Genomic DNA, 22,700 nt, shown 5'->3' on the forward strand with positions numbered 1-22,700 from the left:
CCAATAGAGCATCTTTGGGATGTGGTGGAACGGGGGCTTCGTGCCCTGGATGTGCATCCCACAAATCTCCATCAACTGCAAGATGCTATCCTATCAATATGGGCCAACATTTCTAAAGAATGCTTTCAGCACCTTGTTAAATCAATGCCACGTAGAATTAAGGCAGTTCTGAAGGCGAAAGGGGGTCAAACACAGTATTAGTGTGGTGTTCCTAATAATCCTTTAGGTTAGTGTATGTTTTGAGAAGATCATTTTTAACTTTTGCTTATTACTGTTGCTTAACCAATTTATGTTAAAATCTCCTTGGAAGATAGTCTCACAGCGACAATTTAACTGTTTAAATAAATCATCTAAATCCCTGTAAAATGAAACGCCATGTGAGGGGGGATTGTATAAAGTGACAATATTAAACTTCATTTTGTTGACAACACTACAGTGATGGTCTAAAGGTGTGTCCAGATTAATCTGGACACATTTAAATGTTTCTTTGATATAGATCAACATACCACCACCCCTGCCAGTTAGTCTGTCTTTTCTGAAACAAATATAACCAGGTACATCAATCATGTGTGTTGGAGTATTGCTGCTTAGCCAGGATTCACTTAGACACAGGAAATCCAGATTGGAGTCTGTCAGTAAGTGTTGAATCTGATCTATTTTTGATGTAATACTTCGAATATTAAGATGCCCTCCGACAATACCCTTTGGTTTAGTATTTGGATCCCATATAACCTTAGCATGATTCACAGTCTGAAAGAATCTAAATTCACCAGCTCCTTCCCATCTCGGGCTTCTTTCCTCCTGGGTCTGAGGATGAAGCTACATCTTACCTCATCTGCCCGGTGTGTGCACTGTCCTGCTACGTAGCGCGCACGGCCATCTGGCACCGTTCACAGCACCTGTTTGTGCACTACAGGGAACAGTCAGTGCCTATTATATAATATATAATATAATTATATAATGCCTATTATTATTGATTATTATTAAGTTAGTACTTAACATTAATAAATTAAAGACCAATACAGACTGTGCTTCAACTTTCAAAATTGCATACCTTTTTCCATAGCACGTGTTGTCTGCTTTACCTCTGATCAGGAGGTAGGGTTGCCCATTTATTGGAAGATCAGTAGTTCGATACCCCAACTTCTCCAGTCTGCAATTTAGAAGTGTCCGCAAGATACTGAACCTAAATTGCCCCGATGGCTGTGCCATCAGTGTGTGAATGTGTATGAATGCTACTTTCTGTTCTTAGCAGTGTATGAATGTGTGTGAATTTGTGAATGTGATTTACAGACCCATTGCCTGCTTGAACTTTGACCTACTGTACTTACTGTAGTTGTGCAATGAGGGATTATTAGTAGTTTGACCTCCAGACAAAATGGTTATAATAATCTGGAGAAACTGTTGGTTTGTTTCCAGCTTCTCTGATCACATACCTTCTCATGTTTATTGCTCTGTTGGTCCTATTTTTATTGATGTTGCCGCATTGTTATCATAGTCAGGACACAGACAGAAGTGATGGTCAGTTATGAAAAATAAACTCAAGACAAGTTGTGTTTGGATTCACATGAGGAAGTTCAACATTCACGCTCCTTTTAGCTCTGGTTTGTTCTCCTCCAATTCCTTAAAAAATTACTCTTTAGCTGCTAAATGCTCCACTATGTTCATGTATAGTAAGGCTAAAGGGGAAAAGTAGCGTCCGGTCTCCTCTGTCTCAGTCTAGCAGAATTGACATAATGACAATGCTTATTAATGCCAGGTATAATGCAAAGGCTTGTCATCAGATGCCATTATCCAGTATCAGATACAGATCACATATTATATACATACCAGAGAGTAATGGGGTAATGATTTCATTAATAATAGGTTATAACTGAGATTGAAATGGAAAGTGCCCCTGAAATAGAAGTGTACCCAAGAAGAGAAAATCACTTGTATTTAGAACAAACTGTAAGTTTAATATCTATGTGCAGAGTGTTTACAGAGCTCTATGAAACATTCATTTTTCAAATAAAATGATCTATGGTGTACTGATGTTGCATAGAGGCGCTCCTCAGGTGCTGCCGCAGGCCACATAGCTTCAGTGACCTTACGCCCATGTGGTTTTGGGGCATGTGTGCCATAGGCCAGCAGTGACATTGTGATGGATGGAGGCTCTCAGTACAGCAGCGGTAACTGGAGGCCCTCTACTAAGCGTCCCTCTGTCACGTTTGACCTCCATTTTCCTCCAACTTACACACTGTCACGCAGCAGCCGAAAGGCCCCTGGACGTCAGCACGTAAGTGATGGAGATTTCGAGAGAAGAGGAAGGAAGCTCAGGGGCCACAGCTAACATCACATGTATAGTGTTTCAAGACAATATCACCATAGATGATTCCACATTTCCAGCACATAATAAATAAAATCCCATTAAATCAGCTTTGGAATCAGTTTTGAGTTGATGTCAGACAGATATTCATGTTCCAGTTTCACAAAATGACACAGTAACAGACAGGCTGTCTGTATTTTCACCTGTTTTTTATGTGCGGCCTGTTGTTGTTGTGCCCTGCATGTCCGGATATGTGTCTGTGCATGCTTTTTTCCAATGCCTCTGCGTCTAGTCACTGCATGCTGTGCACATATGTGTCAGTGTTAATGAAAGGGCTTTGAAGTTTACCTTTAGCACTCAGCCTTTAGCAATCTATGTACAGTCAGAGATGGAGAGAAGGGCAAACCCAGCAGTTTAACATCTTTAAGGCTGACATAACAGTTTAACGGTGAATTGAGTGTATGTCTTAACTAACTACAATCTATTGATATGATATTATTCATTCAATCATTATCTTCAAGTTAGTCTTTTTTCTTAAAACATCTATTCAGCATGGCAGATGGCTGCAGATTACAGGATATGTGAATACATAGGGTGTTTGACTTTGGCTCAGTTTTTGTGAAAGTCTGCTATCAGTAAAAGCTTTTGTTTAATTTGTTAATCTGATGATCTGTCTGTTTGACACATAGTCTTGTTTTCTGTTGCCCCTGGAAGCAGTGTCTCATAAGCAAGACTGGATTACAAACCAAATAGAGCATGCAACTGCCCATGGACCCCAGACTTCCAGGGGCCCTGAAAGCTCCAGGCTTACTGTGTGTCAACATCATTCATTTAATTAAACCAAATAATTATTTGGGAATATGCATCAGTGATGCACAATATCAACTGCCATGACAACGGCCTTAACACTCTACTGCATATTATTCTTCTCTGTGGCAACAGAGTCTTTTTGACCCTGAAACCCTCCCAGTTATAAATACTTTAATTTTTACATGTCACACATGACATGTTTTTGAATGAGGAGAGTAAGTGGGCAAAATGTGTGAATCGATAGTCTGAGGATAGAGGGTGCCATATGCTGTGAATGGTGATGGTAATGTGATAGTAAAGCTAGTTGAGGCAAAATTGTGATCAATGATGAAATCAATGTATCTTGTTGGAAAAAATAAAAGCTAGTGCATCAGTGTCTGAAGAAGCATACTTCTTCCTAAACTGTGATTTCCCATTTGTTGCCTCAAGGCAAAGTTATGCAGTTAGGGTACTTGTTAACTCAATGCCATTCTGATTGAGATGCATAACCATGTAGATGTACACCCCAGTCAATGATTTTGCTATTCTGCAACACATGGTCATTTTAAGGTCTACAAACATTTTTTTTTTTTGACTGATTACAAGATCCAAAACTTAAAAAACAATAATGTAACATTTAATTTAATTTTAACACTTTCAGCGCTATACACTCAGCAGTGTACAGCTAAACAGCAAGAGTGTGTTTAGCTGTATTACAGTATCATTCTCTTAGTCAAGACCCACTTCTGTCCTCTTTCGTCCTCTCAAAATCTCCTGGCTCCTCCTGTTGCGCCTCCGCCGTGCGCGCTGGCGAAGCTCCTTCACTCGTTGCTTACTGGAGAGCCACAGAGCACACTGGCACTTCGGAGTTTAAACCAAACTTTTCCCCTAAGGATTTTACATTCTAATGTGTGTTCATTCTCTGCTCTGTGCAGCTCTTCCCAGTTTCTAACACCAGCGTTGTTTATTTTGTCTTAGACGTTTCTGTTTTTGTTCTATTTTTAATTCAACTGTGCGGTTTCCTGGCTTGATCCATGTGGAAATGGAATATGAGGAGGTCCCTAGAGAGAAACTATCAAGGTTTTGAGGTAAGAGCATCTATATTTCATTACAACGATTTGAGCTGAAGTAATGAAATATTTAGGAAGCAATTTGGCTGAAACCCCGCTCCAGTGCAATGTGCGTGATTTTCGAGTTTATCCATTCATGGGGAGATGGAGGCAGAGTCACCCACGAAACTTGACTGTCGTCGAATGTCGGCTTTATCCCCTTGAAAATAGTTCTTAACATGGATTAATGATAATAATAATAACTGCATGTGTGATGTCAACATTATAACTATAATAATAATATTATGTTATTGTAGTTATTACACGGACAGCTGCTGTAACTGCTCCTCTCCTGGATAAATATGGACCCTCCCGCCCTGTGCGTCCTTCAGACCCTGCTGGTGCTGATGATCTTGCCCCCTGTTGCCTGTGTCCCTTGCCCCCGGCCGTGCTCCTGCCCCCAGCCCACTGAGCTCCACTGCACCTTCCGCTCCCTCATTACCATCCCAGCTGCTGTATCTAAACAAGTGGAACGCATGAACCTGGGGTCAGTCCTTTTGGCATCCACAGCATTGACCTGCTATTTTACTATAGTGTCAGTGATTGGATTACACTGTTAATTCAGAAGAAATGTATAATCTGGTCATGTAGGCCTACTGTTTCTCATGAATTGTGGTTTAATGGTTATAAGAGGCCCATTCTGGTTGGTTCAGGTTCAACAGCATTAATAAGATCACAGACAAATCACTGGCTGGTCTGAGGAAGCTGGAGGTTCTGATGGTCCATGGAAACGACATCCACAGTCTACCAGATGGAGTGTTCAGGGACCTTATTTCACTACAGGTACACCCACCATAAACATTTTACCAATGAATGAATGAATGAATTAATTAATTAATGCCAGCTGTAGCTCAGGTTTGTCCTTGAGCAAGACACTAAACCCCAATGAGGATGAGTATATGAGCCTTTTGTAAGGTCCCATTTTGTATATTTTGTGCATTTGCATGTTCTGTTGATTCTTATGAGATTATGGTATTTCACAGTTTAGGTGGCCAGTAATTGCATTACTTACTTACCCCTTGGGAGTCTCCAAATCCAAAACCTTAAAAAACAGGATGTGACTCTGGCTCCATTTTTTTTCTAGGCTGACCAGATACAAATATGACATACACTGTGTGCACAATTATTAGGCAAGTGAGTATTTTGGCCATGTCATTATTCTAATCATTTTAGAAAATATTACAACCCTGATTTTCCCCCTGAAATCTGACTTTCACTGTTGCTACATGAAGCTTGTATTTAGTAAAATCATTAGATTAAATAGAAATATTCTAAATGTATTGTTGATCTCTCCCTGAAAAGCATATGTGTCTCATCTAAGGGAAATTTGGGATCTTATTTTTAAGATGGTGTAGCAGGGATAAAGAGGTTCATAATGTTATGATTACTAATAATGACTTTCATTGTCCTCATTCCTCGTTGGTTTAGATGTTGAAGATTAGCTACAACAAACTGAAGGAGATCAACAGACACACCCTCCAGGGTCTTTGGGCCTTGGCCAGGTTACACCTGGACCACAACCGACTGGAGTTCATCCACCCAGACACCTTCCAGGGCCTCACCTCCCTGCGGCTGCTGCAGCTGGAAGGCAATCGGCTTCAGCAGCTGCACCCAGCCACCTTCACCACCTTCACTTTGATGGGCCACTTCCACATCTCTACTCTGAGGCACCTCTACCTGTCAGACAACATGCTGATGTCACTGCACTCCAGGCTGGTGGCCACCATGCCTCAGCTGGAGAACCTGTACCTCCATGGTAACCCGTGGACATGTGACTGCAACATGAGGTGGCTCCATGACTGGGATAAAACCTCACCAGGTTAGATGTACATTTCGGCATTGCAATTTTATTTAGACCTTTCTTTATTCTTGTGGTTATAAACAAGGGAACGGATACTTTAGTGTACGTCCGATGATTTATATATTGGAACAACTAAAGATAATAATTGAAGACTGCTTCAAGGTCTTATTTGACAGTGTTGTAATTTTTTCCAGGTGTCTTAAAATGTAAAAAGGACAGGGCCCTTCCTGGTGGCCAACTGTGTCCCATGTGCTCCTCTCCCAGACACCTCCAGAGAGAAGAGCTCCAGGCTGTAGAGAACATGGTCTGCAGCAGCCCCATCATCATCTCTTCTCACAGGACTTCCCTACTTAATGATGTCGAGAGTGAGGTCTTGTCCACAGAGGACTTCAGGGAACCGTTTGGAAACATCTCCCTGGGCCTGTCAGACGAACATGGGAATGAAGTGGATCTGAAATGTAGCATTGGTGAGCCAAGAGAGCTTACCAAGATCAACTGGGAGCAGATCAACCAGCTTCAGCTGGCCTCCAACATCACTTTGTCGGTGGATCTTGAATGCCCCGTTGATAGAGAAAAATATGAGCAACTGTGGCGGTTAATCGCTTACTATAGCAATGTGCCAGCCCACTTACAAAGGGGGATTATGCTCAGACAAGAGCCTCATCCAACCTATGTGTACAGACAGGACTCTGAGAAGGATGCCCTGTACTACACAGGTGTTAAAGTTAATATCATGGCCCAGCCGGCATGGCTGATGCAGACATCTGCAGACCTTCAGCTGAACAGACTTCAATCATCAGCCAAGATGGTAAAATTGATCCTGAGCACGGACTTCTCAGAGACAGTAGAGGTGGAGCTGTTGCAGAGACATAGGAGGACATGGGTCATGACTGAGTCAACCAACATGACTCGTAAAGTGATGAGTGCTATCCTGGGGAGCCCGATTCAAATGTACTGTAACGTGCACAGTTCTGGTCAACCGGTAATCCACTGGATGCTGCCAGACGGCTCCAAGGTGCAGGCACCGCACAGCAGTCCAGACAACAGGGTGTCTGTGTCTAGTGATGGACGACTGGTCATTAAAGCTGTCAGCCACACAGACACAGGAATTTACTACTGCATTGCCAAGCTTCATGGAGACCTTGCTGTTCTGCCATTCCATCTGACAGTGCAGGAATCCTCTAGCCCTCCCCCAGGGGAAGACACCACTGATATACCTATAGAGGGATTTGCAGGGAACCCCATTTCAGTACCTTGCGCAGCCTCTGGTTCCCCTGATGCTGAAATTAACTGGATTCTACCAAGCAACAACATAGTTAGTTTCCAAGCCAACTCATCCAGAGCTTTGGTCTATTCCAACGGCACTCTACATATCCCACAGACTCAGTTATTGGACAGTGGTCATTATAAATGCATCGCCATAAATCAACACGGTGTGGATACGCTGGCTACAAAAATCACTCTCGTCAGGAGCAAAGGGCTGATAAGGCCTTTGAGGAAGTTTCCTGCAAGACCTCAGTCAGCCTCAGGGGTCAACGCTCAGATTAAAGTTCCCACAAAGGATACAGAGGAAGCATCAGGAGACATTGAGGTTACTCAGGTGGGGACTCCAGTGAGCCGCTTGGATCCTTTGAGAAGGAGAATTCCAGCAGGTGTGGTCCCAGGCAGGAGAGGTGTCCATCCATCGAGAAATATTTGGCGGAGGCCAGCAGTGGTTCGAAAACCAACAGGATCACGTGTTGAAGACAGGAAAAATATAGTTGAGAGCAGGAGAAAGATTAATATGTCAAAGAGTAAAATAGACCCAGAGAAATGGGCTGATATTTTGGCTAAGATTAGGGAAAGAAATACTCAGAATACTGTGACACCACTCCCAGGTCAGTATACGACAGAGAGGAAACTTACAAAGCAGATAACACAGTCACAAGAAACTATTGAGGGATCATCGGATGGTTTGACTGTGCAGGAAAAAGAGGGCCAGGATTACTTCACAACACCATACAATCCAGTACAACATACACAAACGAAAACTCATACACAAGGCCAAAGCACACACGAAACATCTAATACCTACACTGCACATAATGCACATCAGCAAACACACAGCATACATGCTACTGCAGAGCCACACACAATACAGAGTACATACAGTGTACCACACACAAGCCGTGATATGAACTTGGATCTATCCACAACTTCAAACAGTGTATTTTTCCTCGCACAGACTACATCTGTTCCTCTACAGGCTGTCACTTTCTGGCAGGCTAGCACAAACACTGCAAGCAGCAGCAGTACATTTTCTCTACAAGAGAACCTTAGTACAAATACAGATGTTGATAGAGTCAAAACAGCTGATTTGTCCAAGGCATTGGAGAGGAGCAAGAATATGGATAGACCAAATGTTGTTGCCAGCTCTAATAATGACAGAGAACTCTTTTCAAGTGGAAGTCAAATTATCCCTTTGGTCAACCCAAATGAATCAGAGACAAGCCAAAAGGAAAATGGAAAATATCTTAGTGAGACTGCAACAACGTCACAGTTGCATACTCAGCCAAAGGACACAGTAAATGATCTGCAATCTCAATCAGTGCTCACAATAGCATCTCCAACAACTACACTTGTACCCACCACTACAAGAAAGAGGGGGTCTGGAGGGCAATCGCTGCAGAGCCAACGACAACCTTACTCTAGGAGAAGGAATGGGGCTGGTCGGAGAAAACAGACAAGAAGGAAACAAAAGCTGAATAAACTCACCAAGTTTATAGCCACCACACCTACAAATGCTCCCCTAGCAACAGCAAGGACCACTGCCTCCACACAGCTAAAAATAGAACCATTAGAAGTTACAACAGCCAATTTCAATACCACTGTTCCATTCAGTGGCAGCCAAGCAGCGTCATCAGGCAGACTGAGTCATGAAGAAAGCACAGTTTCAAGGCATGACGGCGAGGCAGCCACCAAACTCTTTTCACTACCAGCTTCTCCCCGCGAAACAAACAACAGTCTTCAACCCCAGGCCAAACCACTATTCAAAAGCACATCAGCGGCACTGTCATTTCCAACAGCCTTTCCAGGAGTGGGTCACGGAAGGACAAGTTCTCAGACAACCTTAGGAATCTCAGAGAGTGCATCTCCACCAGAGCACTTGGATATACTCACATCAACCACTCAGCAGGGGTTTACAGGCAGCTCTCATCTACCTGTTAAGCCCTTAGAGGAGAAACAAAAGGTGACAGGAGACCTTGGACCTGCGCCACCCTCTGACAATTCTTCTAGGAATTTTCACGCAGTAATACAAGTTCAAGAAGATGTCAGGCCAAATCAATCTGGCCATGAATATACAACCACTGAAAAGAGTAGAAAGATGCTTTTGAGAGAAACTGGCATGTGTTTTTCTCAACTGCCATCCACATCCACCTCAGCTGCTTCCTTGATCGAACATCAAATCAAGACAACCTCTGAATACACTTCAAGTGGCTTAATCACGACACAGAGCATGCCTTTTGATTTAGACACAGAACAGGTTACCACAAAGAAATCAACAGTACCTAAAAGATCGTATTATAGTTTTCATCAAAATAAAACCAGTGAGTCAGAGTTATATCGACATTCCTCAAGGCCTACTACTGTGACCCCATCCGGAGTGGCACCACATGTCACACTACACAAAACGTCTTCTACTGTAGCTATGAGCCCTTCACTCAGGGCCACCACTCAGGAGGCTCCCAGGATCACCAATATTCCAGACAACAAGAGTCAAGACCAACAAATCCAACCCATCACCACATCAGATCCTAGAACAGCAGACATCCATACTGTAACCCACTCAACTGACCACAAACTGGATGTATTTATCAGTACAAATCCATCTTTGCCAACCCTAAAATTTACTAGAGAGCAGACAACTGAGCAGACGGCCACCCCTGCCCCAACAATGGCTGCAGTCCAAACTAATCCATTCAGAGACGGACTGCTAACAAGCACTCAGGATGTGTCCAGAAAGCACCAGCTACCTGGACAAGGATCTATTCCAAGAGGAAAGGCAAAGATAACTAAGCGTAATTTCCACACTTTCACTGTGAAAGCTGAAACAGATGCTCAGCTTCCCTGTGAGGCTGTGGGTGAGCCAATGCCCTTACTGTCATGGACTAAAGTTGCCAGCGGTATGTATGACTAAACCTCATAACTCAGCTTTACGTTAATTTTCAGGTTAGTCTTGGCTCTTCCTTCTTTACAAAAAGTATGGAAAATGAAAATAATTATTAAATCAATGTAATCGCATAGTGTGTAAGACCCCAGAATTTATTATTATTGTTTTTATTATTGTTGTTGTTGTTGTTGTTATTATTATACCAAGTCAACTTAGATATTAAATAACTCAGCTTTAAGAATAAAATCCATAGCAATACATGAGTCCAGCCAAATTATTAAATCCTACTTGCTAATGCAAAAAAGGTCAGCTCCATCACAGTTACATTGCTCTACAGCTCAATAATCAGGATGGTAAGATAAGTCCCAAAGGGGAAAGGAAGTCCCAAGGTTTCATTACCAAGAAGATCACTTTTAATAAACGCTTTAGCCTCGATAGGATCTTGAAAAGAGTCCTCCTTCCCTGCAATATCCTCTGTCTAATAATTAGCCAAAGAGAAAGTATTGCCCGAAGCATGCATTTCTCCAAATGCTACCCATTTCTTCACCAGCTCAGCAGTGAGGTCCAGGAAAATTGAAACACGGTTACTGAGTATTGCAATAGGTTTAAGCAGCTGGTTCTCCTTTTTCGGGTGTGGTTTTTCAAGTTTTACAGGCCCTCAAGGATGGATTAATCATCCAGTTTCAGATCTTGTAGTAACTGGCCAACAAAGTGTGTTGGCTGTAGTCCTCAGATATACCAATATTGTGGATGTTATTTTGCCTCTGTCTGCCTTTAAGGTCTTACACTTATCTTGCAAGTTGGTAACATCAGCTGAGAGTTTACTTATCTTATTAGTCAGATCCAAGACAATCTCATTGCAAAACACTTCTGTCTTTTCAAGCTACGTCTGACGACTTACCAAAAAGGTGCAATGGCAGCTGTCCTTTCTCTTGTGAGTGCTTTATTGTCCTCCTTTAGAGACACTGGCACAAAATCAATGTTACAGAAAATGTTGGGTTGAGGCTCAGTTGCTTCATTCAGTCCTTTTACTGTTTAAGTTCTTTTGATTTTGCTGGTTGTTCTAGTAACAGGTATTCATAGTGTAAAACACAGTAGCATTCTGTAGCCAAAGTGGTGAGGGCACAGTCTGATTTAGCTTGATTAGCTGTAAGAATAAAAAAGGGTTTCCTTTTCTGAATCTATCTGATGTGACACAGCAGACTGCAAGTCTAGAAGAAAATACATTGACACTTTACAAATGCTGATACAACTGTATCCATTGACTTTATGAACACACAAAAAAATTTAAAATTAAAGTGCAGGTAGCTGCTGTCTTCGATGTATTTTAGCTGCATGTGAAAAAATATAATTTTAGATGACCAAAAATACCAGATATGTTTGCACATATATTACATTGTGGAATGTCTGTCAAATTTGCAATTATTATTGTTCAATATGGTTAGACATTCATCATCAGTGAAGATACTGTATGTTTTCCGTATATTCATGATATGTGTAAAGTACAGCACAATTCAGAATGGATGAGAATGATAAGATGTGACACAGGCCTTCAGGCCACATTATTATTAAATGGAGGAAGCCAGGCTACATTATGCAAATATTAAATAATACAGTATTTCACAGTGTGACAGCTTAAGATAGAATTACATGGGATCCTCATTTATACACCGTTCCATATAGCAAAACTAGATTCCAAGAGAATTAGTAACAAATATAGTAAACAGCAGAGTATAAATTAATAACATTATGTATTAGATGCACCATATTTGTTATAGACAAAACAATAAATTAAAACAAGCCCCTATATTATTTTTCAAAACTTTAAAGGTAGGAGACTATTTTCCACATTATAACATGACAACTGTGTAGTGATCAAGAAATATATTGCCTGATATTGGTATTGTTTTAATACTGCATAACCCCAAATTATGTTATGTGCTAAGACTTTTAGCATTTTTTTTCCTGCAGTATCTGTACAAAGCAACTCTCCAAAGGCACTCTCCTTTCTGCATTGGCACTGGACATAAATTGCAACCTGTGAAATCGTCCAATATGAACTGAATGCCAAGGATAACTGGGTTGATCAAAACATGATGTATTTTAGTACAATATGCTAATTTATGAAAACATTGTGTTTGTTTCATTGTGACATTGGAAATGTCTCTCTTTCCATTCATACAGGGGCAAGTATTGCTCGGAATACCCGGGTCCAGAGGTTTGAGGTCCATCCAAATGGTACATTAATCATCAGGAACACACAGCCCATGGATGAGGGCCAGTACCTGTGCACGGTCCAGAACCATCATGGCACAGACAAAATGGTAATCAGCCTTGTGGTCCTGTCTCAGCAACCACGGGTCCTTCAACCTCGGCACAGAGACATCACTGTGCATCTAGGTGGCAAAGTCGCTTTAGAGTGTAAAGTGGAGGGGCACCCTACGCCTCAAGTCACATGGGTACTCCCTAACCATGTCCACATGACTACTGCCGCACTTAGTGTTGTCGCTCAGCAGCGTGTGGACATCTTCAATAATGGGACCCTCCAGCTCAGCCAGGCCACTTACACAGACAGAGGGATTTATAAGTGCATTGGCAGCAGCGCAGCCGGAAGCGACACAGTTTCAGTCCGCCTTTATGTCTCAGCATTGCCACCTGTCATTCAGCAGACACAAAATGAGAACATCACCCTCTCTGAGGGCAGCACTGCCTACATCCACTGCACTGCCACAGGTGACCCTCAGCCTGTCATCCGCTGGATCACACCTGATGGCATACAGCACACTGCTTCCCAGTTTGTTACTGGACACAACCTCATAGTCTTCCCCAATGGGACCCTCTACATACAGGGACTGGGCCCGGGAAATGCTGGGAGATATGAGTGCTCGGCCAGTAACGCAGTGGCATCCAGCAAGAGAACAGTGATCTTGAGCATAAAGCGGAATCCATCCTCTGGCAAGGCCAGTATCACCTCATCTTCCCCCCAGAAAACAGATGTGATCTACGGGAGGAAGCTGCTGCTCAACTGTGTGGCAACAGGAGAGCCAGTGCCCCGGATCATCTGGAGGACGCCCTCTAAGAAGCTGGTGGATGCTCAGTACAGGTAACAAACACACAAGCTAATTCATAATTTTTCTACATCCTTAATAAATGTCTATATTTAATGTCCTCTGAATGCTATTGTTTTTATTATCTTTGCAGTTTTGACACCAGAATCAAGGTGTTCCCGAATGGCACTATAACCGTTCATTCTGTGACTGACAAGGACAAGGGAGACTACCTGTGTGTGGCACGTAACAAGATGGGCGATGACTACGTTCTGCTGCAGGTCAATGTGCTCACCAGGCCGGCCAAGATCGAGCAGAAGCAGCAGCGATCCAGTCAGGAAGTGGTGTACGGTGGAGACCTGAAGGTGGACTGTGTGGCCTCTGGTCTCCCCAACCCTGAGATCAGCTGGGCACTACCGGATGGCACCATGGTCAACCCTGTCAAACAAAGAGACAGTGTCCGCATGGGGCGTAGTCGCAGGTAAGATACCTCCATTAGTCTGTATCCCAAAAGGAGTTCGACTTAGTCTGCCTCTCTTTGAGCTACCTGGCTAACATTGGATTTAACCTCTTAAAATCAATTCTCGCCCTTTCCCCATTAATTAGCTTTAAGGGTGGAAATCTTCATATTCCACACTCTGTACCAGTGTCATACATATACACTCAGTTGCCAGTTTATTAGGTCACCTATGCTGAAACTAATGCAGTCTGGTTCAACTTTATGCTAATTCTAGAGACTGTAGCTTGTAGTGCTTTTGAATTGTATTGTGTTTACTAAGGGTTGTATCTAATATTTTGTTCACCCCTTATTTCACTCATAGTAAACTCTGAACTGAATCTTAACCTCTTATCTCACTTCTTTATACCCTTACATTACACATCAAATCAAGGATAACAGTATAATTGTGTTAAATAAAATCCCCTAATTTCTGCCTAACAGTGCTATTAAAAAGAAAATGTAAATGTAAGTAATCAACCTTTCACCGTTGATGCTTTTGTCACCATCTAAATGTATACAGGAATTCTTACACACATCCCCAATCTCTGATTCTGAATCAAACTTGAATGATTGAACGAAAGAGGATTTATGAGAATTTCTCAAAGTCTTACATTTATCTGACGCTTTTATCCAAAGCGACTCACAATTGCTATACATGTCAGAGGTCGCATGCCTCTGGAACAACTAGGTCTCCCACACCAAAGGCAAGCATCTTATCTATGCGCCATCACCACACCACTTAACATTTGCATTGTGTGTAGCCTGTCTTTAGCTTTGCTAGTGTGTCTTATTTAACAGTAACCTGCAATTAATCAATTAAGACATTTAAAGATTCATTGGAAATTTCCATATGTCCATTATCAACAACTCTCTGACTGTGCTATAGTGGCAGCTCACCACCTTATGAAAATTAATATATTGTCAGGCTATTAAGGTTGGGTAGCCAAACATGTTTCTTTCTGACACATAATAGCTGACCACAGAGCATCTTTCTCAAAAACAACTTGAAGATAAATACAGAGCATACATTACTGGTATGCAAAGATATTCACTAACAGCTTTCATTCATCCGGACAATTTACAAAAAGGGACATGACATAAAAGAACCATTTTTCATTTTTTTCATTTCATTGTATTTGAGTATTCTCTTCTCAGTAGGAAAATAGCTACATTTGTCAGTCATAATGTATGATTTCCAAATATTAACAACAACATAATTGCTTCTATAAAGGTTCTATTTCATTCCATTAATGCATAATAATTCAAAAGCTGACAGCTACAGTCATCATAGTGTAACAATCAGTATTCTTCTCCGTCCTTTTCCTTTCTGACCTGTACATAGGTATGTGGTGTTTGATAATGGGACACTGTACTTCAACGATGTTGGCATGCCAGAAGAAGGTGACTACACCTGCTACGCCGAGAACCAACTTGGCAAAGATGAAATGAAGGTTAGAGTCAAGGTCAAGGTTGCAACTTCCCCACCACAAATCCAGGATAAAGACCAAAAGATTGTCAGGGTTATCTATGGTGAGACTGTTACACTGAGATGTAACGCCAAAGGGGATCCAATGCCAGCCATCACATGGCTATCCCCTACAAACAGACTGATCTCACCAGCTTTAGACAAACACCAGGTCCTGGATGATGGGACATTGGTGGTTCAAAAGGTCCAACGTTTTGATGGAGGTAACTACACTTGCATGGCCAGGAACAATGCAGGACAAGACCACAAAGTCATCAGGATAGAGGTCCTGGTAACATCTCCAATGATCAACGGCTTAAGAGGAACTGCCAACACCATCAAGGTGACTGCAGTCCAGGATCAGCGGAAGTTGGTGGACTGTGTGGCAAAGGGAACCCCCACTCCTCGCATCATGTGGGTTCTACCAGGAAATGTGATCCTTCCTGCACCATACTACAGCAATAAAATGACAGTTCACCAAAATGGTACCTTGGAAATCCAATCACTTAAGAGGACAGACTCTGGGCAGCTGGCTTGTATTGCTCGTAATGAAGGAGGGGAGGTCAGGCTGGTGGTTAACTTGGATGTGAAAGAAGTTGTCGAGAGGCCACAAATTAGAGGTCCCAAAACAGATAGCTTGTCGCTAACTGTGGGGAATGCCATGATGTTGAATTGTTCCTTTGAGGGCTCAACACTACCCCATGTCACTTGGATCTTACCCAACGGTACACCTTTGCATAGTGGTGCTCGGTTTTCAAAATTTTTGCACCAGCCTGATGGCTCTTTGATCATTAGCAACCCTTCTGTTGCTGAAGCTGGTATGTACCGCTGTCTGGGGTATAATTCTCGCGGGCTTGTGGAGCGTACAATCACATTGTCCCCCGGTAGAAAGCCAGAGATCAACAACAAATACAACTCTCCTGTCAGTGTCATGAATGGGGAAAGAATTTTGCTAAATTGTCTAACCAGTGGTGAACCCCTCAGACTAACATGGACATTACCCAGTGGGGTTGTCCTCAACCGGCCACAAATAGCTGGACGATATGCTGTACTTCCCAATGGGACGCTTGCCATCCAACAAGTATCAGTCTATGACAGGGGGTCCTACATTTGCAGAGCTGCAAATGAGTACGGCAGCTCTAAGCTTTCTGTATCGGTAATTGTGATTGCATACCCACCTCGAATTACCAACGGCCCTCCCTCTGTAACTTACGCCAAACATGGAGTTGCTGTTCAGTTGAACTGTGTAGCAACTGGCATCCCTAGAGTGGAGGTAGCATGGGAAACACCTGATAAAACCCGCTTGGCTGTCATTGCGCAGCCGCGCCTTTTTGGAAACAAATACCTCCATCCGCAAGGTTCCCTGATCATCCAGAACCCGACACAAAGAGATGCTGGGGTCTACCGATGCACAGCTAGGAATGTCATTGGCATAGACTCTAAATCCACATTTCTCAATGTGTTCTGAAGGATTTCGCTATTCATCATGGTCCATTTTCATACTGTATGCCCAAGCAACTGCCTAGTTAAAAGCAGCTAATGTTTTTAATGATCAAAATGTTGTAAAAACTGCTGTCACAATGATGAAATAATGAGTTAATTAAATCCTGCAAACCTGTGCTTATCTGCTCTTCCTTCATATGGGCTGTAATTTAATAACTTCAGTGTAGTTATATGTGGTAAGATACATGTTGGACCAAGGACTATAGTAAATGAACCAAAACAGTTCCCTTCTATGCTTCTAAGTTTAGGAGTTGTGGAAAAAATGGCCACATGATGGCAACTTACCAAAACTCAGTTCCTCCTTTGCCACTTTTTCCCACTCACAAAGCTAAGTGGTTTTCAGTAGTTTTGGATATCCCTTGCTAACAGACAAACTGGACCAAAAACAGAGTCTTTGCATCGTAGCATCGTCAGCTGTACATGCACCTTTGCTTTGATGACGTAGTACAGTTGCTTCAATGACAACAATGACTGATTATGTCAAGCTGTAATGAATTGCAAAACGTCTGTATTTTCTAACTTGGATCTATTGTTTAACTTAATAAGAAAATTTACTGAAAATGTAAAATGTTGCCTTTTGTCTTTTACTGAATTTGAGTAATCATTGGTATCTTGTGCCTTTCAGAAATGTCCATCTTACAAGTTTTTCTCAGCCGCTTTATGAACATTTCTCAGATCAGAATTGAAATTCTCAAAACTACTTGTTCATCCTCCACATCATCTTGTCACATCATAAAATCAATTTCTCATCGGTTTGAACAAATTGTAAATGATTTGACATATTGATAATTTTCTGCTGTTTTCTACATTATCAATTGCTTATGTCATGCTGTTCACAATGTATTATACCGGTTCTCTGTTAAATTGGCCTACCCCAAATACTTTGTACTGTTGAAATTGATATGCCCTATTAAAAAAGTGCAGCCTTGTGCATTTTCAATCATTGTCATCAAAACCTTAGCCATAGTGTACATCAGAAAATACTTACAGACTACATTGTTATATTGACAACATGACTTAACATTTTGACTATCTTGTTCGTGAACAGTGACCAAAGGACTTGTCATTCTGATGGCACTGACATGTTCACTGACATAAAGATTTACTTTTGAGAGATAGACTAAGGATTTTAAGCAAGTTACAGGCTTTTGCAGGTAATCCACTGTGTAGTGCTATGATGTGTTTCAAGAAATGCACTTTGTGTTTTGCAAATGTGATGATTTAATTAATGTACCAAAGCGACTGAGAAAAACTGTAAGTATTTTCTCTATGTTTCCATAACTGAGTCAGATATTTCAATAATAACTGTTTCCTGCTCTCAGCAGTCTTTGAATCTGCTTCCGAAAAATGCTGATACAAGTTCAATGTCCTTATTTGTAAATTATTTGTCTTTGACAGACTGTGATGTATAGCAATTTGCCCATATTTTAATAAAAATATTTCCACCTGTTTCTACTAAGCTCAGAGTCAAAAGCAAAAACTTTTTTTTGCTGAAGCAGGGAAAGCAAAAGATTTGGTAAATGATGACTCAAGAATGTTTGCCACTGTACCATTAATGACATTCATAAGTGAAAATAACAGTTAATAACAATAACTTTTGTCAAAAAACATGGATAGGAAACATACAGGAGTTTGTGACTTATATATTGTGACATATACTTTTTCACAATTAAATTTTCCAAAAGTTGAATATAGTTTTTGTTCAGCTGACCTTAGAAAGCAAAGCACAGATACAAATCTGACAAAATACTCAACTTAGCATTTTGGATTTAGGAAGTAGGTCACCATTACTCTCAAAGACTAGGCATTTCCAATCATTGCTGTGGGAATACAGCTGCAGTCTCGTCTTCCAGAGAGAAGAAACATCTGGAGCCATGAGGAAATCCCCCATTAGTTCAGCAGATTGGGCCTGAAAGAGTCACACTTTGAGAACTTTCAGTATCTGTGACTCTCTCTGTTAAACCTGGCATTCATCACAGTGACATTTATAACAGTCAGAGCACTGGGGTTAACCAGTGCTACACTGTGGTGCCTCATCTAACGTCCACCCAAATGATCTTTAGCTTTCTTCTTACAGATGAAATCAACATCTTCCAACCTTAAAACTGATTAGAGTGCTGTGATGCATGTTTCCCCCCGTGTCTAAAGAAGCCTGACAGCTAAACTAGATTGCTCAAGATGCTCAATTCTGTCATGACCTCCTCGCATTATAAAGCTGTCTGTTTGTGACCCAGAACCTGCTTGAATACAGTTTGGAAAAGCTCACATCTTATGCCCACCTGTTTGCTCTCATTACTGGAGGAAGACAGTCATCAGCATGAAGTAATGCAACGCTTTCGGATGTTTACGCCGTTCACATGCACAGTTACTTTCCTGTGCTTATCTGCTCTGATTTCAGATGGTCTATTACAGAATTTGACATCATAGGAAATTGAAAAAGAGTCACTGTTTAAGGGATTATTGCTAATCGAGGCATATCCTCTTCCTCTCAGATGCAACAAAATGAAGAGACGCTTCAGGGAGGGAGCCTACTATGATCTATGAAAGTCAAGATTTTGACATGGCACTGTAGCTGATTGACGAATCAAAGATTGTACAAGGGAGCTCTGGCTGTGGTGAATTTGTGTCCTACAGCAACACAATCGATACATCTGACCACCAAGGCACTTTGTGTCTGAGCAACAGATAAAATTAATTTGAAGAAAAGTTGCAAGGACTGCGCCATCAGAAGAAGACGGTGTAGATGTGGAGATTCCTTGGTAATGAAAGCAGCACTGAGCTGTGATGTTGACATTTTCATCGGACTCAGATTTAGAACTTTGAGCTAACAGTAAGTGTGCATGTGTGATTTGCGAGTCTGTGCGTGAAGTATAATTCATCTGCAGTTGTTCACATTGTATGATGAAAAATGCCAGTTTAGGGGGTATTACCTAATTTCATTGTCTTACTTGTGCTAATGCAAATGTATGTTGACCCATGTGAGTTTGTTTTTTCAAAGTCGATGCTGCCTAAACTATGTTAGCACTATGCTGTGTTATTGTCACATTGAATGAAGACATGCAATTTAATTTAGCGCACAAAAGCGTTGGCTTGTTCCATTATCCAACTTGTACAAATAAAATTTAACAAGAAAGTCTAAAACCGGAAACAGAGACCGCTCATCTTCAAAGTAAAATGCCATCGTTTTTATGGTCAATTTAAGGATAGCTAAACTTAACAAATAAACAAATGGCTTAGCCTTAATATTGAACAAAATTCAGAATTGTCGTAGGGCCTATTCCTCACACTTAATCAAATAACAACTGCAGATGAATTATACTTCACGCACGGACCTTTGTGACATGATTGTCAACGACGGCCATCCCTTAATGATTTTTCAAGTTCAAATAAAGGTCATATATAATATATATTTCTCGTCGACAGTGTGTTCATTTGAGAGCTGTCTTCATGAAAGCTTTGGTTGATAGTAAATCATATGATCAGCAGTCTCAGTAAATAAGCTGCTAAACTGAAAAAGATGAAAATGTCGGGGCCTTGTTAGTATTTTGTGGTAGGCTCAGAAAATCTTCCTGACTGCTGAGAGTTCAGTCTATTTACATTCTACCAATCACATGAGAATTTCTGATTTCCAATGAGCCTTTGAAGAGCACCAAATACAGTATTGGCCTTTTAGTATTACTAGGACAGGATATCAAACCTCCAATACGTTTCAGTATTATCCAAAATATATCTGTAGCATCAAGTACTGAAAACTGATACTTAGTCTTGAGTGTTAAGTGTTCTGTAATGAGACATTTCCTGATTTCTGATCGGGAAATCAGGAATCCTTTTCTAAAAATTACAAAATTTACTGTTTTTGTAAATGCATTATTGATGAATGATTGCAGTCAGTGCTAACCTCTGTATTTCATGTAGCTGCTTCACAACAAAGGCACCCTGTTTGTCTTGTCTGGTTCTGGGCAGGTAGTGTACAGTGTGTTTATCAGGGCTTTTCACTGAAAACACCTGCCTGCTTCTGCTGCTGCTGCTGCTGGAAACAACGCTAAAACATGCTGGGGGGGGGGGGGGGGGGGGGTTTCGCTTTGAGTTTGTCACTACAAGTGATTCCTTTCACATTACACAGTCATTTGATCCATTGTTGATGTAGAACTACTGATTAGAGCAGCAAAGACTGTACTCTGCTCTTGTACTGTGGCTTGTGTTCAGAACATTACTCACTGATGCACCAAGAGTTTAGTAGATTTTATTATTGAATAAATGGTTTTGTAGGAAAAAAATCATGGCTGTTCACCAAACTAAGATATGTACAGGCTCTGGTATTGAAACAATTATAAATTAAGTACAGAACTGTTTTTGTTTGGTATTGAGAAGTATAATGTAATGCAAGTATCTGCTGCGTCTTGCTCATAACTTTCTTCTGCACAGAGAAATGTGAGAAATGTTTTCTCTATACGTTAATTTGAAATCTGAGTAGCACACCATAACATCATTTATTTGCTCAGGACCCTTCAAATGCACATTGTAATATATTTTTATGCATTTTATATTGTTGGCAAAGGATTACTTCAGTCCTACAGCTCTGATTAAGAAGGAAACATTTATCATGTTTCTGTATTTTTTATCTTTGAATGTTGCTTTATGCTCTTGTGTTGGTCTTCATTATTTGCTAAAAAAGTTTCTAAGACAACATATTGAGACATTTTTGCACTATAATGCCCCAGGACAAATTCTCTTTCAGCTCTTTTGTTCTGATTGTGAAGGAATAGTGAGAAATCTGTTGATGCTTTGTGCTTTTTTTAAGAATCTTTCTGCTACCTCTGTTTATTAGAGCCTTAGAATTCCAACCTCACAAAGTTTGTTTCTTGAATATTAATGTGAATGCACTGTATTTCACCTGCTGTTTTGTTTCAAACCGTTAACACATACTCTGGTTCCAGCAGCTGTGCGGTGAAATTTGGATCATCTCCCACTCTGGAAATAGGTGTCTATGGGCAGATGTGAAGACCAACATGCTGCTGAATTATGTTTAATTTGTTCTAGACCACAGTCGCAGAAACACCAACAGAGAAATCCTCTTTCACAAGCTCAATGAAAAATGTAACCTAGCAAGTCAAGAGGTAACAAATTGACCTGGAATGTTCCTGAAGATGCATCTGTCCATTAAATTTCAGAGTGCAAAATTGTCTAATTGTGGGAATCTGGATTGGTTTGCGGCCCACTTTCAGTCGGCAGCCTGCCATTGCAAGGACAGACTCCACCCAGCTGCTCTGCCCCATCAGGAGTCTTGAAATGAGTGCAGACCTGAATCCCCTCCACAGCTGACTGTCATTACTCTTGCAATCCCCAATTAGCCTGATCGCAGAAATTGAGGCTCATTAGAATCCAGAGCCGCCAGTTGAACCGCTCATGTGACAGCTTCCACACATGATGAGTGGAGGAGGTGGTTCAAAGCAGTTAACCCAGAAACATATGGAGATACTTAGGATTCTCTGACAGTTATCACATTTCTTTTTCGTCCTCACCGTGTATCTGAAGGCACAGCATGGCTTAAATAACAGCTGTACCCTACACCTGCACACACACACAAATTCCCTGCTTCCTTTTTCTCTCCTCTCTCTCACACACACAGCCTCATCCACAATCATCCCCAAATCTCAAGCACTCCATAGAGCAGAAAGCTAGTGTACTCATCAAGCCCCAGAGGAGTTCCAGATGGGGACATTATCAGGACTATTTGTTCATCTAAACACACTAAAAGAGGTGGGAGAAAATACAGATAAACAAATGAAGCGGGAGACAGAGGCAACAACCCAGGAGCTTCACCATTCTAGACCGAACAGCGATCAGAGCTCCTGGTTATTTGATCAAGCATGCCATTCAGTTTCATCCTCCTTGAGACTTGCGTTGATGTGCCCGACAAAGGTGGAGTTTCTTGGAAGCACATTTGGGTGTCAATACAAATAGCCTGGGTCAGTATGGTGAAATTCTCTGTGGGCTCAGTGTGGTGTCCATGCTGGTTAAGTAAGTAA

At 41.4% G+C, this 22,700-nt stretch overlaps 2 protein-coding genes across 4 annotated transcripts in view; one reads left to right on the forward strand and one right to left on the reverse strand.

Moving 5' to 3' along the window:
- The first annotated feature begins 1,777 nt into the window (after window positions 1-1,777).
- On the forward strand, window positions 1,778-18,130 carry mxra5a (matrix-remodelling associated 5a). 2 transcript variants are annotated; one of them, XM_038722733.1, is made up of 8 exons: window positions 1,778-4,185; window positions 4,464-4,693; window positions 4,860-4,989; window positions 5,635-6,025; window positions 6,202-10,170; window positions 12,342-13,260; window positions 13,359-13,685; window positions 15,046-18,130. In XM_038722733.1, the coding sequence occupies exons 2-8, from the start codon at window positions 4,509-4,511 to the stop codon at window positions 16,634-16,636; spliced, it is 7,512 nt and encodes a 2,503-aa protein (XP_038578661.1). In that variant the 5' UTR covers window positions 1,778-4,185; window positions 4,464-4,508; the 3' UTR covers window positions 16,637-18,130. The 2 variants fall into 2 exon arrangements, with proteins under 2 accessions (XP_038578661.1, XP_038578671.1); XM_038722743.1 differs by having other exon boundaries at window positions 1,778-4,693.
- Window positions 13,505-22,700, reverse strand: part of gyg2 (glycogenin 2) — a 107,621-nt gene continuing 98,425 nt past the window's right edge. Inside the window, exon 13 of one of the 2 annotated variants that reach the window (XM_038722829.1) lies at window positions 13,505-13,642. Coding sequence is in view for 1 of the 2 variants with exons in the window: in XM_038722837.1 (XP_038578765.1) it covers window positions 13,637-13,642 (6 nt within the window). In the remaining variant the exon portion in view is untranslated. The remainder of the gene's footprint in view (window positions 13,643-22,700) is intronic. The other variant, XM_038722837.1, reaches the window with a different exon arrangement.

This window comes from Micropterus salmoides, unplaced genomic scaffold (assembly GCF_014851395.1).
Source record: "Micropterus salmoides isolate LMB-PRFRI ecotype aquatic unplaced genomic scaffold, ASM1485139v1 Ms_hic_scaffold_1, whole genome shotgun sequence".
NCBI lineage: Eukaryota > Metazoa > Chordata > Actinopteri > Centrarchiformes > Centrarchidae > Micropterus > Micropterus salmoides.